At 25.4% G+C, this 14776-nt stretch overlaps 1 protein-coding gene across 3 annotated transcripts in view; it reads left to right on the plus strand.

Moving 5' to 3' along the window:
- Positions 1-38: 38 nt before the first annotated feature.
- The window catches only part of gig (TSC complex subunit tuberin), a 58876-nt gene continuing 44138 nt past the window's right edge, over positions 39-14776 (plus strand). Inside the window, exons 1-13 of one of the 3 annotated variants that reach the window (XM_043054983.2) lie at positions 39-113; positions 1694-1835; positions 3022-3108; positions 4900-5010; positions 6546-6625; positions 7540-7604; positions 9288-9420; positions 9500-9548; positions 10620-10745; positions 12358-12431; positions 12514-12634; positions 14262-14405; positions 14488-14625. In XM_043054983.2, coding sequence (XP_042910917.2) covers positions 1707-1835; positions 3022-3108; positions 4900-5010; positions 6546-6625; positions 7540-7604; positions 9288-9420; positions 9500-9548; positions 10620-10745; positions 12358-12431; positions 12514-12634; positions 14262-14405; positions 14488-14625 — 1257 coding nt within the window. In that variant the 5' untranslated portion in view covers positions 39-113; positions 1694-1706. Of the gene's footprint in view, positions 268-1693; positions 1836-3021; positions 3109-4899; positions 5011-6545; positions 6626-7539; positions 7605-9287; positions 9421-9499; positions 9549-10619; positions 10746-12357; positions 12432-12513; positions 12635-14261; positions 14406-14487; positions 14626-14776 lie in introns of all 3 variants that reach the window. The other 2 variants (XM_043054982.3, XM_043054984.3) reach the window with 2 other exon arrangements.

Consider the following 14776-nt stretch of genomic DNA (forward strand, 5'->3'; position numbering starts at 1 on the left):
CTGAAATATAAGAGTTCTTTTTCTAGTTTCAGATTTTTAGTGGCAACATTATTTGATCATCTGGTTGTCTGCTCTGTCCAGATTTAATTTTAAATTTTTGTCACTAAGTTTATGTACGTATATGTATTTTTGCACTCTGTAATTATTATTTTTTTAAGCAAAGAAGGTGTATTATTGACGATTCTGGGAAATTGCTTCACGTGCATGTGGTTTGCATTTGTTTAAAAAACAAGTTCTCATTTTGCTATCAAAAATATAATACATAATGTATACATTTTTTCTATATAAAAACTAAGACTTACTGTTAATTGTTAATGATTCTCAGACTTTATTTCTTTCAATGTTTACCATTATCTAGGTTCATTGCGTTATTTGGTAGACTTCCGTGTATGCATTTGACTGGATTCGAATCATAAAAGAAAATAATAAAACAAAAAAGTTCACCTTACGTTAAGACGTATTATTAATTTCAATGCCTACCTTGAATGCGCTTCTTTATTGCCAGGATCAAGTGTTTATTTATTTTTGTAATGTAAAAGCTCGCAATTGGTATCCATTTTTGTCACCTTTTTTTTTTTAAAGAAGTAAACAAATTTCGCTAACTTTGTCATATTGTATTTTAAAGTTTGGTACGAAAAACTCTTTCTAAATAAACTTTCAATTGCTCAATAAATTACAAAAATTTCATTTCAGTTATATACTTTTTCTCCTACCGTTTAAAATGTTTTGTAGGTAGTTCAAATTTAAGTTTGCTCCAATTTTCAATATATTTTAATAAAATTTCAGGTTCTACAATTGATAGGGTCTATTTCTTAATCTTTTAAAAATTGCGGGATACTTCCGTATTGGTACCTGATTTCACTGACTACCTTCTCTGAGGTATCGAAGAATTTTTTAATTTTAAAGGATTTTTAAAAAATAAGACTTATATCCTTCCAGTTGGTCCACTTTTGTAATACTTCTTTGCAGTTTCTTAGCTGTTCCATGTAACTACTTAGTTGTCACGGAATTCTGACTACATTTGTGCAAGTATCAACATGAAAATCTTTCCAAAATATGAAGTTTTATAAACAATATGAACAGGTGACTCAATTCTGAGTAGACAACCTTTAAAGTTCAAACTTGTAGCCTCATAATTTTGAATCTAAAGCTGAAGACAAGGGAACTTGTGGATCAAGACAAACTTATTTCCATGGGGGAGTTTTTTTTTTATTAGGGAGGAACTAATTTGCGTTACATGACGAGGAAAACCTTCCGCGATTAACTCAACAACAATTGAAATCTAACCTATAGTCCTTCCACCTCTGAGTATATTTTATGTCAGTGCTGGCTGAGAAATGAACAATATAGTGAATTTTTAAACTGATATTTTCAAAATTTCTAATATAAATCTGCAAAAGTTATATTTATGTTTATGTAATAATTATAACAGCCTATCATCATTTTTTTTAAAATTTTATTTTTTAAATGAAATTATTTTAAAAATAATGTACATTATGCAGTTTTTAAGGAAATAATATTTCTTTTGGCAAACTGTTTATAAAGTCACAAACCACTAATTAATTTCAACTATTTTTTAAAATATTTTAGCATATTTTAGGGGAATTTTTTGAACAAATTGGTTTTATACAAATTTGTATAATTGATTTACTGTTTGAAAGATTTTTTTTAACTGAAAGTTTGTTTTCAATAGAGATTAACCAAAGATGTCTAAAAAAGAAAAATCTTCCTTTAATGATAAATTTAAGCAGATGTTTGGGAGAAGAGAAACAACTCCTATAAATTATGAAGGTATAAAAAGAGAAACTCATGTTCTTAGCAGTGATGATTTGAAGGTAATTCTTTTTGTTATAAATTTTTATTGATATTTATAAAATTCCATTGTTAACAAAAAACTTTCTAAAAATGTATCTAAGATTTATTTCATAATACAAATTTCTGTATGCACAAATCTAGATATATACAAGAATCTAGATATACAATTCTTGGAACACAATCTTGTTTTCTAAGAATTTAGGAATTATCTCAGATTACTGTAGATATTTTTAAAAGAATGTTCAAACCAGCATTCTCTATATTGAGGTACCACAATGGACTGATCGTTAAGACGCGGTTCCCAGCAGATCACCGAAGTCAAGCATCACTGGCTGCGGTCAGTGTGCGGGTGGGTGACCCACTTGGATCAGTCTGCGTAGGGACCGAGCTATTGATCCTCGTTAAACTGTGCTACCGTAAAGTGCTCAACTTCGCGTGCAGGTCGTTGGGCTACTGAAGCGGGGTTGCCATCCCCTCTGCAGAGGATCAAAATTGTGATGGCATGTCTTCAGATCATCTTCAGGGATGCTTCCCAGACCGTCGCCAATAGCCCATTGTGCAGCTCTAGTGCGACGTAAATGAACTAACACAACAACAATAATCTCTATATTGAGACTGATTTTTTAATTGCTGTGAAATTTGTTATGCATATAATGGAATTTTCTCCTTTTATTATTCAAAGGTTTTAAGATCTCTTGATTTTGAGATCTTATTATTTTTTTATTATTATTTTTGCATCAAAACTTAGTTTGCAGTCCTAATTAAATTTAAATTATTTTATCTCTCATCTTGCTCACTTTATTCTTCAACCACCTTGATTGTTTTTCAGTTATCTTTAAAAAGAGAAAGAAAAATTATAATTTTCAAATAGAAATTTTATTAAAAAATTAAATTTATGCTACTTTATATATTTTAATCTACTATTATTCATGACACATTCATCTCTTTTATTGTTTTATATTTTTGAATTCAACTGAAGAAGCAACTAATGAGAAAGAAGCAAACTAAGTATTCTTCGAGTACTTGAATGAAATTATTTATGCTTCAAGTTATGCAATATGTATCGAAGGAGATATCAAAAACTTTTTTGAATTATTTAATTTAGTGTATTTAAATAAATTAATGGCTACAATGAACAAATAATTTGTTTCTTTTTTTTTTTAGCATCACTATTATTACTGATGTATTTTTTTCTTTCCATTTTAGGATCTTTGTTCTAATAATAATTTAAATCACAGACTGAAATCCTTGAAAGAGTTGTATGAAATTGTGTTGACTAAACGACTAGAAAAGGCAAGTTTAATTTAACTTTGTTAAATGCAATTTTATTTTACACATAGGCATTTTGTTGTTTTTGTGCGAGAATGTTCATTTATTATTATTTTTTTTCTGAACACCTTACATTTTTTAGTATTAAAGAAATTATAAGTGTATTAATGATTTTAAATACATTTATGAACATCTAATTCTAAATGAAGGAAATGTAAAAGAAAACAACAGCCATGCAATGATTATGTTGATCTGGTGTAAAAAAGACCTAGTTGGTGCCCAAAAGATTACAGCTGACATGTTAGTTTTAGTATTTTTTTAAACTGTTTTCTAGACTAAAAATCCTAAATATTTTTGCTTTAAATGAATTAATAATAAAAAGATTTTGTTTTCTCTTAAGTTGGTAACAGTGTCATTCTTAAAATTTTATTTTCTTTAATTTTTAATTTTATTCAAAAATGACTAGATAATTCTAGAAATTCTGGAATTATTTCTATTATCCAAAAAAATTCTTATCGGCGAAAAGATTACTGTTTGCAGATAATTGCATTTAAACAGAAGATATATCTGATTATTATATAAAAATTAGAGTAATGGCAAAAAAAACAAGACGCTATAAATATTTTTTCAATGCACAATAGTGTTATTGTACTACCAAACAACCAAATCAAATTCTGTCAAATATAAATAAATCTCTTGCTCCTTATGAGCTATAAAATTGCAATAAAGCTAAAAAAAAAATTCTTCAATCTTTTCAATTTGTAACCAAAGAAATGTTCCTCTTTAAAAGATGCTACTACTTTTACCTGTTCAAATCTACTTTTTGTACCTGTCGAAATAAATACTTAAAACATACTGCATTTCCTCATAATATTAAATTTAAAAGGCAAATTATCTTTATGTAGTTTCACAAAAGCTTAACATGGTTCTACTTTCCACTACATTAAATGCTGGGTGTAGAAAAATTGATCTTAGCTCTTAATAATGTTCGTCGCACTTCTTAGAAATTATGAACTGTTATTTGTATTTTGCGGTTTACATATGCTAATAATACCTGATAAGATTATTCTGATAGCATACCTAATTAAAACATTTTTATTGAATTTTTTAAATTTAATTAGATATTATCTATTTAAAAAAATTATTGAAACTATTTTAATCTCTTTTATAAAATGCTGAAAAAAACTGTAGAAAATTATTGTAACTTTTCTATGATTTTTGTTTCAGAAATAAGCAATTTCATCATAGACTCAATTTAAACAGAAAAACTTAATGTGATCAAACATGAAATTATTCACAATTTTTCAATATCTTGCTTATTTTTAAAATTTAAAAATGAAAAAAATATAACTAGGTTAAATTTATTTTATATAATACTTTAGAAATATAACTTCAAAAAAATTATTTTTTGGTCAATTAAAAATTTTTTTTTTTCCTAACAAAAGTTTGAACTCCTGTCTAGTTGAAATTAAATAAAAATATTTTAGTATAATATTTCTGGTGATCTAGCAAGGAAAAATTTAGATTTATTATTATGAAATAAAGTATTTTTACTCGAAAGATAGTGTTAAACAACTTTTTAATATGAGTAAAAAAAAAAAAATGAATGTACTTATTGCGGCTTTACATTATTGCAACATGCTAATGAAAATTAACTAATTAACATGTTAATGTAAACTAACTGAAATAGAATTTTCTTAAAATCTTAAAAATATAGATATTGTGAAATATTTGATATTACTTTAATTCTTACCATTTTTGTTTTTACTTGAAATGTGAATGTTTATTTTTTGGAAATTATTTTTTTCTCCATAGTATGCCGTTGAAGCAATTTGCTATAACATCAAAGATTTATTAGACCTTCAAAGTTCATCTGAAACGAGACAAATAGTGTTGCAGTTTTATAGTGCTCTCATATGTGGCCAGGTATAACTCTTAGAAAGGAATATTAAATAATTGTAATAAATAACACAATGTTTCTTTTTTTTATTATTATTATCAACTGTTTTTAGTATTATCAACTGTATTTATTATCAACTGTATACATGTTTTTGACTGTCTCTAATCTTTTCCAATTAACACAAACTAAGCATTCTTTTTTCCTTATAGTTTTTTGAATATAACTTATCCTGTAGTGTTTTGTACTTACGAAGGAAGATTTGATAATAGAATCCTTGATTGTAATATAATTTCAATACATCAATCTAATGGAGCTATTTTAACTTGTGTCATCTCAGATTATAAACAAAAAATATTTTTGTCAAAAATTTAAGTTGAAAAGAGAGTATTATTCCAGAATCTTTGAAAAGGAAAGTTTAATGGTATAAAAGAACAAGTTTATTTAATTTACTTAAAAACTGTACTTTGTTGCATTGTCTATCATTTATGTTGAAACATCCTAGTACATAACATACATGCATGGTACATAAAGGATCGTTATGAGAAGTCCCCTGCACCAACTTTTTAAAGTATTACCGTACTTCCAAAGTCTCCAATATATTAGAAGTTTGAAACATTTATTTATTTACTTTGCTTTTCAATTTGAAAAGAACGTTTTTAATTTTTGAGTAATCAAAAGATAATGTTTCTATAAAAAATAACCAAAAGTTTGGTGAGTTGGTTTTTTTATACTAATCCAGTTAAAGTTGTGCAGGGTTTGGTAAATGCTTACCTTCATTATAAATTTTTTGTTTTTCCTTTCAGATTTTAAAAAAATGGTTGGAACAGTAGCATTTAATTATTATTATTAATAATTTTTTTTTGTCAATCTTATCTTTCCTTTCCCCTATCTCTAATTTCTTATATTATCAAACTCTTAACATTCAAATTATAACTTTTCTAACAAAAACAGAAAAAATTTAGTTTTTTAAAAAAAAACGATTATATATTTTGATACATTTCTTTTAAATATTTTTATGTACTTTCACTAATTTGCTCTGTAAAGGGTTTATTTTTTGAGCACAAATATTTTCTTGGAATTTCCATTTATTAAATAGTGTTCTATACATTGCATTCAAGTTATGCACACACATTCAAGTTAGGACTTTTTCCAATTTATATCATTATTTTTTTTAAATTTTTTTATGGAAACTTGTTTTAACTTTTAATGATACATTTTAAAAGTTTGCACCTTAAAAACTATAATTTTAAGTTATAGATATTTTCCAAAAGTGTACTTACTTCTAAAATTGCAGTAAATGGTCTTATATATACATATTTATATGAAACTTTTTTTTGTAACATTAAGATACATATTTAACTTTTGTCCTGTGTTCCAACCAATCTAACTCTTATCCTAATTGCTGTCATTTCTTATTTTAAAGATCTAGTATTAAAATCTACTGAGAAAACATAATTCATTCAGAGGAGAATTCTGTATTCAGAAAATAAATCATTTATGCATTGTCAGAAATTTAAATTCAGTCTGTAACTGTTTTACTTTAAACCACTTTTATTTACAGATGGATCAGCTGGATATTGTGAGATCTTATTTGTATCGCATGATTGTGAATCATAATGTTGAGGAAGATCTTTGTTCCAGGTGATTTTTATAGTTTAGCTTAGCAAATATAGTCATTTCAAAAGGATTTTTTTGTGAATTTTTATTTTTTCCCTAATTATTTAATATTTTTTTTAAATTTCTGTTCATGCCAGCTATGAAAAGAGGATACAAATAACGAGAAAACATTTATTTGTTGAAATTATAAATTTATTTGTTTTATTTTGAGATAAAACAAATCAACTTACAATTGGTTTGATAGCATATTTCATGAATCAATTATTTATTTGATATTTCCATTTCAATTATTCAATGTTTCATTTCAATTTCAATTATTTGCTTGATAACAATTTTGAATGAATGTTTGATGAAATTGCTGAAAAATATTTTATTCTCTCAATTACCATTAATCAAATTTCAAAATTTAGACTGAGTACTAAATAACAGTAATTCATAACTAATATCTTTTTGATTGAATAATATCTTTTCTTGATATTTTTTCTGAACTTCAATTTATTAAATATGGTATTGAAATTTTCCAACTTCTAATATTTTTAATTAATTTCATACCTGCCAACATTTACTTATTTGGCGTAAAAGTTTATTTCAATATTTAAAGTGGTAGTAAAATGTAAGCTTTCTATATATTCCTTGCATTTATAAACTTAATTTATAATCTTTTTGACCACCACTATTTTTAAACAAATTAAGCATATTTATTAATGTGTAATACTCTCGTGGTAGTCCTCAAAAGCTCTTTCAAAATATAGCTTATGTTACTGCCTAAAATTGCAATTTAAATTCCATTTTACTACCACTGGGAAAAATCATCCTTGAAAAGTTTAAAAGTTATGTAATTATCATGGTATCATTTTTGATTTCTTTATTTAGGAATAATATTTTACTGTTTAACACTTTGTTCAAATTAGACTTGTAAACAAATATCTTATTTTCAGGTTTGATGTGTTGAAAGCTCTGACAGATAATGGGAAATTCATTAGCTATTTTGAGGAAGAAATTGGTAAATATTTTATTTTAGAAAAAAGGTGGAATTAGATGTTAATGAAAAAAAAATTTCCGATTAATTACGTTATCACTTTATAATATTTTGTGATTGTTTAAGTAACAAATTTTACAAAAAAAAGAAAGTATCAAGTCGATTAAAAAAATAGTTGCTGTTTTCAATTTATTCAAGATATTGCAATAGGACATATGCTTTATTTAAATTAAATGTCTACTAAATTTCATCTTAAAATAAATATAAAAGGGACTTGCCTTTCTCTCTCTTACAAAAATAATTGATTTGAATTAAAAGTTCGAATGCAAATCTTATTTTTGAAAAAACAAGAACACACTTATTATGATAATATTTCCTAAGAATTCTAATTGTACGGAATAATAACCCTTTAATTAAATAATTAAATTATTTCATGTAATTTTTTTCTAACAAAACAAAGTTTTAAACTGCATCGTTTCAAAGAATTTTGCTATTTTAATTTTCAAAAAGTTACTAATTAAATATTTTAATGAAAATGAAATATGCTTTAAACTTATATAAGTTGTAAAAAATTATTCATGAACTTTAAAAAATTTTCCGCATACCGAGCAAGAGGTAGTTATTTTTGCTACAAAAATTTGTAGAAATAGTATTTTATGAACTATTTTCAGGTTTTTATTTATTGCACTGTTGCAAATGATATATTTATACTCTAAGACAATCTAAATCATTATCAATGTTTAAAATCCTTTTAAACATAGGTGCTCTGTTCAAAACAGTGTAATATTTGGTCATTAAATAATGTCCTACGTAAACAGAACTTCTTTACAATTTGCTCTAAAGAATTGTTTTTCATATACTAAAAAGGTACCATAGTAGTTTAAGGAGTGATCTAAATATGATCAATAATTTGTGCAGGGGATATATAAGTTGCAAAATCAGACACAAAAGGATACTTTTAAATAGTTTTAATCAGTTTTTAAAAAATTTATACTGCCACTCCCGAAGTTAAATGTTACATTCCGCTCATTTCACTTTTTGCATAATTTGCGATAACTCCAGGACTATTTATGTGAATAAAAATTTAGCATAGAACTCTACAACGCAAATTAAAAATAAAAAAATCTATAATAAATGTAAGATACACAAATTTTGTATCAATTTAAGCTGTGATTTTAAAGGACGAAATTCAAAAATTCAATGGAATAACTGGGATAGTTGTAAAAAAAAGGTTTAAAAATACGATTTATAAAAAATTTTATTGCTTAAAGTTATTGTTCTGGTTTCAACTTTGGATTTTGTCATTTAAAAATACATAGTATAAAATTATGTGAAAATTTTTATACCTTGAAACAGAAGTTTTTTTTTTTTTTTGATAAGTAAACTAATTTTGTAATTGTCTGTAATGTTTTTTTCTTTCTTTTCTTCATATTTTGATGGGCAAAAATCTAAATCTAGCTACAAAAAAAAAGTATGTTTTTTGAAAGATGATTTCAAAACTTACAATATTGTCCTGCGCTAATTAATAATATCAGTTTTTACACAGCACTGATTAATCATGTATTCTGCATATTTATATCTAGACTTCTCTTTTTAAAAAACATAATTTATTTCAAGTAATTTGCATAATAAGTTAATATAAAAGATTGTCAAATATTTTATGCCTGTGTTTTTTTTTTTTTTAAATTTGTTTATTTTAAATTTTAGGTGCTTTCCTTCTCTATTGGTTTCCTAGCATCTTATCTACTGTAAAAGCTGCAGAGTTTTTAAATTTAGTCACAAATGTTATAAAATATAATGCTGCTTACATAGATGATGATATAATTTTAGGATTTGTTCAGTAAGTTCATTTATTATTACTGACATGTGAAAAAAAAATATTTGTAACTTTTGTTGAATTAATTAATTTTTTCCCGCAGAAATATTTTAACACACAGTGCTGAAACAAAAAATGAAGATGACATTCAAGTCAGTATACATTAAAGTTCTATCTAAAAATATGTTTAGATCTAAAAATTGTTTGCTCTCTTTTATGTATTCATGTATGTTATGTGTTTCAAGTTGTTGAGTTATTTTTTTATGACAAACTTTCTGGAGATAAGGACAACACAGGATAAAATGTCAATTAATCTAGTAATGTAGGAGGAGGTTTTGTCACCGAAACTGTGCCACTCAGTAAGAAGTAGTATTGTCACTGCTCAGAGATGAATTGATTCTAGTATTCATTAGCTGAGCTTTAAATAAGTTCTTACAATGATTTAACATCAAATTTCTATTTTTATGTATTTAAATCAGCACGATATTCTGTATGATAAGAATACTGCAGAAAACAAAATGTTTAAATTAATATTAGATTTCACATGAATAAATGGCCCGGTCCTAGTAGGAGACTTAATACCATTACATATATATTTTTTAATTATTTATGTGTAGTGGTGGGTGGGCATAGAAATTTTCTGTAAGCTTACTAACTCAAATATTAAAATTCTTTGTTGCCAGTTCTGGATACATAATTAGTAATCTTACTATACAGATTATATTTGGTATAAAATAGGTCAACTTTTTCATGTTAATGATGTTTATTTAAATTTGCTTTTTAAAAACTGCAAAAACTATAAACTATCTTTAAGTATAAAAATTCTTTTTTATTTCTCTGAAATATTCCACATTACATCATTTATATTGAGTATTTAATAATACCATTTTAACTTGTTAGTATCATTATGAGTAGGGTTGCAAGTTTATTCCTTAAAAAAGAAAAAAAAAATCGCATAAAATTTTTAAAAGCTCGCAAAATTTTGGCGCAATTGCATATGCTATAAAATATACACTCAGAAAGCACCAACCATCTTTCAAAATTCTACACCAAAATGTTGCTCTTGATTTCAAATTTTAAACAATTTTCGCACAAATCAGGGCATTTTGAAACCTTTGCAAATTTTTGGAAAAGCTTGAGAATTGTGGAAATTCTAACCGCCACAAACTTGCAACGCTAACTATGACCTTTTTTTATTCAGTTTTTTGATCTTTTTATTTCAGGAATGTCTCAATATTTTAGATGCTCTATTACTATATAGTCATTTGCCACAAACAGTTTTGAAAACTTTCATCTGTACTCTGTGCCTTACTGTAAATATTGAAAGGTTTTCTCAATGTAGTTGGAAGGTATAATTTAATTCCTTTAATTTAAACTGTTGTTTCTTTTAAGATTTAATCTTTATTAACAACTTAAATATAATATCTTGATGTCAGTTTGATTTTAAAGTTTCTCTCCTCCCTTTTATTTTTCCATTAGGCAACATGTAAATGTGTAACCTTTCTCAAATTTAATTCTACAATTCTCTATTTTAAATTTTATGTGTTTTATTTTAATTTGAATAAGTTACATTAAAGCATTTTTAAGATTCGTTTTATTTAATTTTTATCTTAAAATTTTATAAGCATTCAAGGATGTGCTACGCAATTAACTAAGTCTCATCAACAAATATTGCTTGTTCAAGCTTTTATTTTCTCTTAAATTTCACATTTAGGTTTTTTAAATTTAAGAAGTTTTTAAAAAATTTATCATTGGACATGATGAATTTGACAAAACTTATTGTTAAAAAAATCACTGTAAATAGCTGGTTAAATTTTTATACTCAATCAAAAAATTCCCAATTTTAAAATTTAATCTTTAATACTTATCTTTTTTAAAAATATTTTTAAGCATTATTGCTAAGGTTCAGTTATATTTTCTTTGTGAAACATTCCATACTCTTGTTTATAAACAGCTCCATTAAATTTACACTTGATATCGCTTCGGTAAATATTCTGCTAACTGTTGTAAGGGACTATAAACTATGAATATTTTTTGAATTAATTTTTTTATATTTTTTAAAAATAAATTCAAGTTTTTTTAAACTAACCGCTAGGAGTCTGTAACTGCAATTAAAGATGAGTTAAGAGATATAAGAGACTATTATTTTCCAGGCCTGTTAAAGTTAAGATTAGTCTTCAGGTTCAGATTTTCTTAAGCTATTAATTTTATTTTTCCCTTTTAGAAATGGTGTTAGAAATTGTTTATTGACTATCTTATTTATTTCATCATCCAAAGATTGATTAGTGACTTCTAATTTTGTAAATAATATTCTTTTAAAAATCTAATCTTCAGCCCACCCTTATTACAAAAGTCTTTAGGCTAAAACTCTAAAAACAGAGCCTAAACTCATCTCTAACAGTTTTAATATTTACATTCAACTATGCTACATTTATTTTGCGATGATTTGCAAACTAAAAAAATACAAATTACACTATATTTAAATTGCATTTATAGTTTATATCTCATGGAAATAACCTCCAAAAGTTTAAATCCAAGCTTCTGTACAAAATTTTAATGTACAGAGAGAACTGATTTAGTTTAGCTTAGATCAAAATAATAGAGGTGGGGCATCTTCATATCTCCACTTTACCTAGGCATCTATGATATTTATTGCTATTAATTTAATTATACGTTCTAGTGAAGTATATTTTTTCTGGTAATTCACTTTTTTTACTAAGTCATTCTTATTATTAATTAATATTAATTTAGTTATATTTTCGAGTGAAATATATTTTTTCGAATAAAATGTATTTTTCTAGTAATTATTTTTTTACTGTCATCCTTTGTATTTATTGCTATTAATTTATATTTTCTAGTTATGCATATTTTTTCTTGGAAAGTATATTTTTTCTAGTAATCATTTTTTTTTACTAAGTCATCCTTAGTATTTATTGATATTAATTTAATTATATTTTCTAGCAAATGAGGAATCTCCTAGGTACTAATGTTGGCCATTCGTGTGTTTATATTCTCTGCTTCATTCTCCAAGAAAAGTAATTAATGTTCTTTTTTTTTTAAAGTCTATTACAAGTCTATATATTTTTGATATTTCATTTTTATCATCCATTTCTGTAGGTCTCAACCTGCTAAACTTGTCCGTGGTGCAGTTTTCTTTATTGGCATGTCTCTATGGGGCACAAATAGTGTTTCTTCTTTAAGACATCCTCCAGATGCAATTTTGCCTTCCTTTCTTAAAGTAATTAGTTTAATTTTTTGACTAAGAATCCTAATTCCTTTTATCTAATTTGCTTTTATAATAACATGTTCACATAATGTAGTGTGTTATTTTTTTAACACTAATATTAAATTAGCTACTAAAAGAATTCGAGAATAGTTCAATTTGAATTCTTGATGGGGGAAAAAGGAAAATGTTTCATATATGTTTCAATAGCTAAGCCGTACAAACTAAGACATGTAATCCTTTTTGCAAAAGTTAGTTAATTTTGTAAGAAATTTTAATTACTTATTTAAGAAAAAACTATATTCAATATTTTTTTTTAATTTTAACATTGTAAATTTGTAAAGCTATCCTCTGTGGTTACTATTAATATTAAAAAATTTACTTTTTTTTTATTAGATTGAAAAAGTCAAATTTTAAAAGCTGTTTTTCAATTCAATGAACTATGAAACAGTTTATTCAAAGTTATTCCTGATAAGTTTGAATATATTATGCTTTATGTTATTTAATTTTAAAAAATCAAATCATATTGGTTACGACCATTATGAATTATGTAATATCAACTAGTGGTACACTCATTCATTGTTTAAAAAAAAATTTAAAATATCTAAATAGAGATGGGGGTAATTTATTGAGAATTAATGAAATTTAAGTAATCTAATAAAAACTTTAATACCTAACCAAAATATATTTAAATGACACTGTCAAAAAATGCAATTACGATAATAAAGAGTTTATCATGACTTCTACATAGGAATTGCTTTGGTATTGCTCATTTCAAAAGTTTTCATATTTGCACGTTGGCGACAATGTTAGAAAATTTTGTTCCTTTAAAAAAAATTTATCCCTCCAATTAGTTTGACTGAGAAAAATTGCTCAGAGGTTTAGCTGCCACCTGCGTAAAGTTCTGAAAAAATCAAAGACTAATGTTCAGAAGGTTAAAATAAAATCTTTTATTGCATTAATGAAAAATTTTCAATTTTTCCTTAAATTCTTTCAACTTTAAAAAATATTCATTAAGTACAGTACAGAACCCGTTATTCGGAAATCAGTAAACCGGAACGAAATTCGATAAATTTTCCCGCCATTTTTTTTCTTTTAAATTTTTTTTTCCTCATAAGATTTTAGGATTTTTCTTTCTTTTTTGAAAGATGTTTACCTTACCATAATTTTAGAAATAATCATTAGTGTATTACTTTGTTTTTTCAAGATTATTTCCAAATATTTCTTTTTTTAGTTGGGTTTAACAATAATAAAAACGGCTTTTTGTAGCAATTCAGAAAACTGGAAAAATCAGTTATCCGGAATAGTGATGGTCCCGATCGTTCTGGATAATCTGTTCCCTACTGTACATGTAAAAAAACAAACATCATCAATATGCATAAAAAAAAACAAAATAATTTAAATGTTATAAAAGAGCGATATACTTAGTAACTAAATTTTAATTGTTGGCTGCATGAAGGGTAAATTTTATTTACTCATGTAAAATAATGCCCAATTATTATATTGTATAATATACTATATGAAAAAATTAAGTTATCAGTCCCGGGGTTAATTTTTTTCAAGTGTTAGTCACAAGCTTTTGTTGGTGGGTGTTAATAAAAATTTACAATTATTTAATTTAATTATATTAATTATGTTTCAGGTGTTGGACGCTAGAAGTAGTATTATTGCATATGAAACTATTTTATGTCTGCAACGTTTAGTAGGACAGCAAAGTGATGAATTAAGAAGTATTTCTTGGAATATAATATTTAATATTTTGTTGAAAGTCCTTGAGTATCCACAGGTAAGTGAAGATTTTTTTTTCTCACTTCTAAATTATCCATGATAAATCAGTATTTTTGTTTATTTTCCTTTTTCGTTTATAGCTTCAGACTAAAACTCCACAGATGTCCAGCTTAGGTAAAGCAGTTCATGAATTTATCACTCTTGTTGAAGAGAAGTGTCCTGAGATTTATGCTGATAATCTGTACAGAATTATTGAGACATGTACTGATACTAGAAGTGTATGTAGTTTATTTTAAAAACGATGCTAATTAGACAAGTAGTAAATATTTCTAATTCCCCCCCATTGTACATTTATTATACGTAATGTATATGTATTTTTCACTTAGACAACAAAAGCACTTAGATTACAAAACACTTAGAATGATATAA

This window comes from Parasteatoda tepidariorum, chromosome 2 (assembly GCF_982258835.1).
Source record: "Parasteatoda tepidariorum strain Cologne lab strain chromosome 2, Ptep-v5.0, whole genome shotgun sequence".
Taxonomy (NCBI): domain Eukaryota; kingdom Metazoa; phylum Arthropoda; class Arachnida; order Araneae; family Theridiidae; genus Parasteatoda; species Parasteatoda tepidariorum.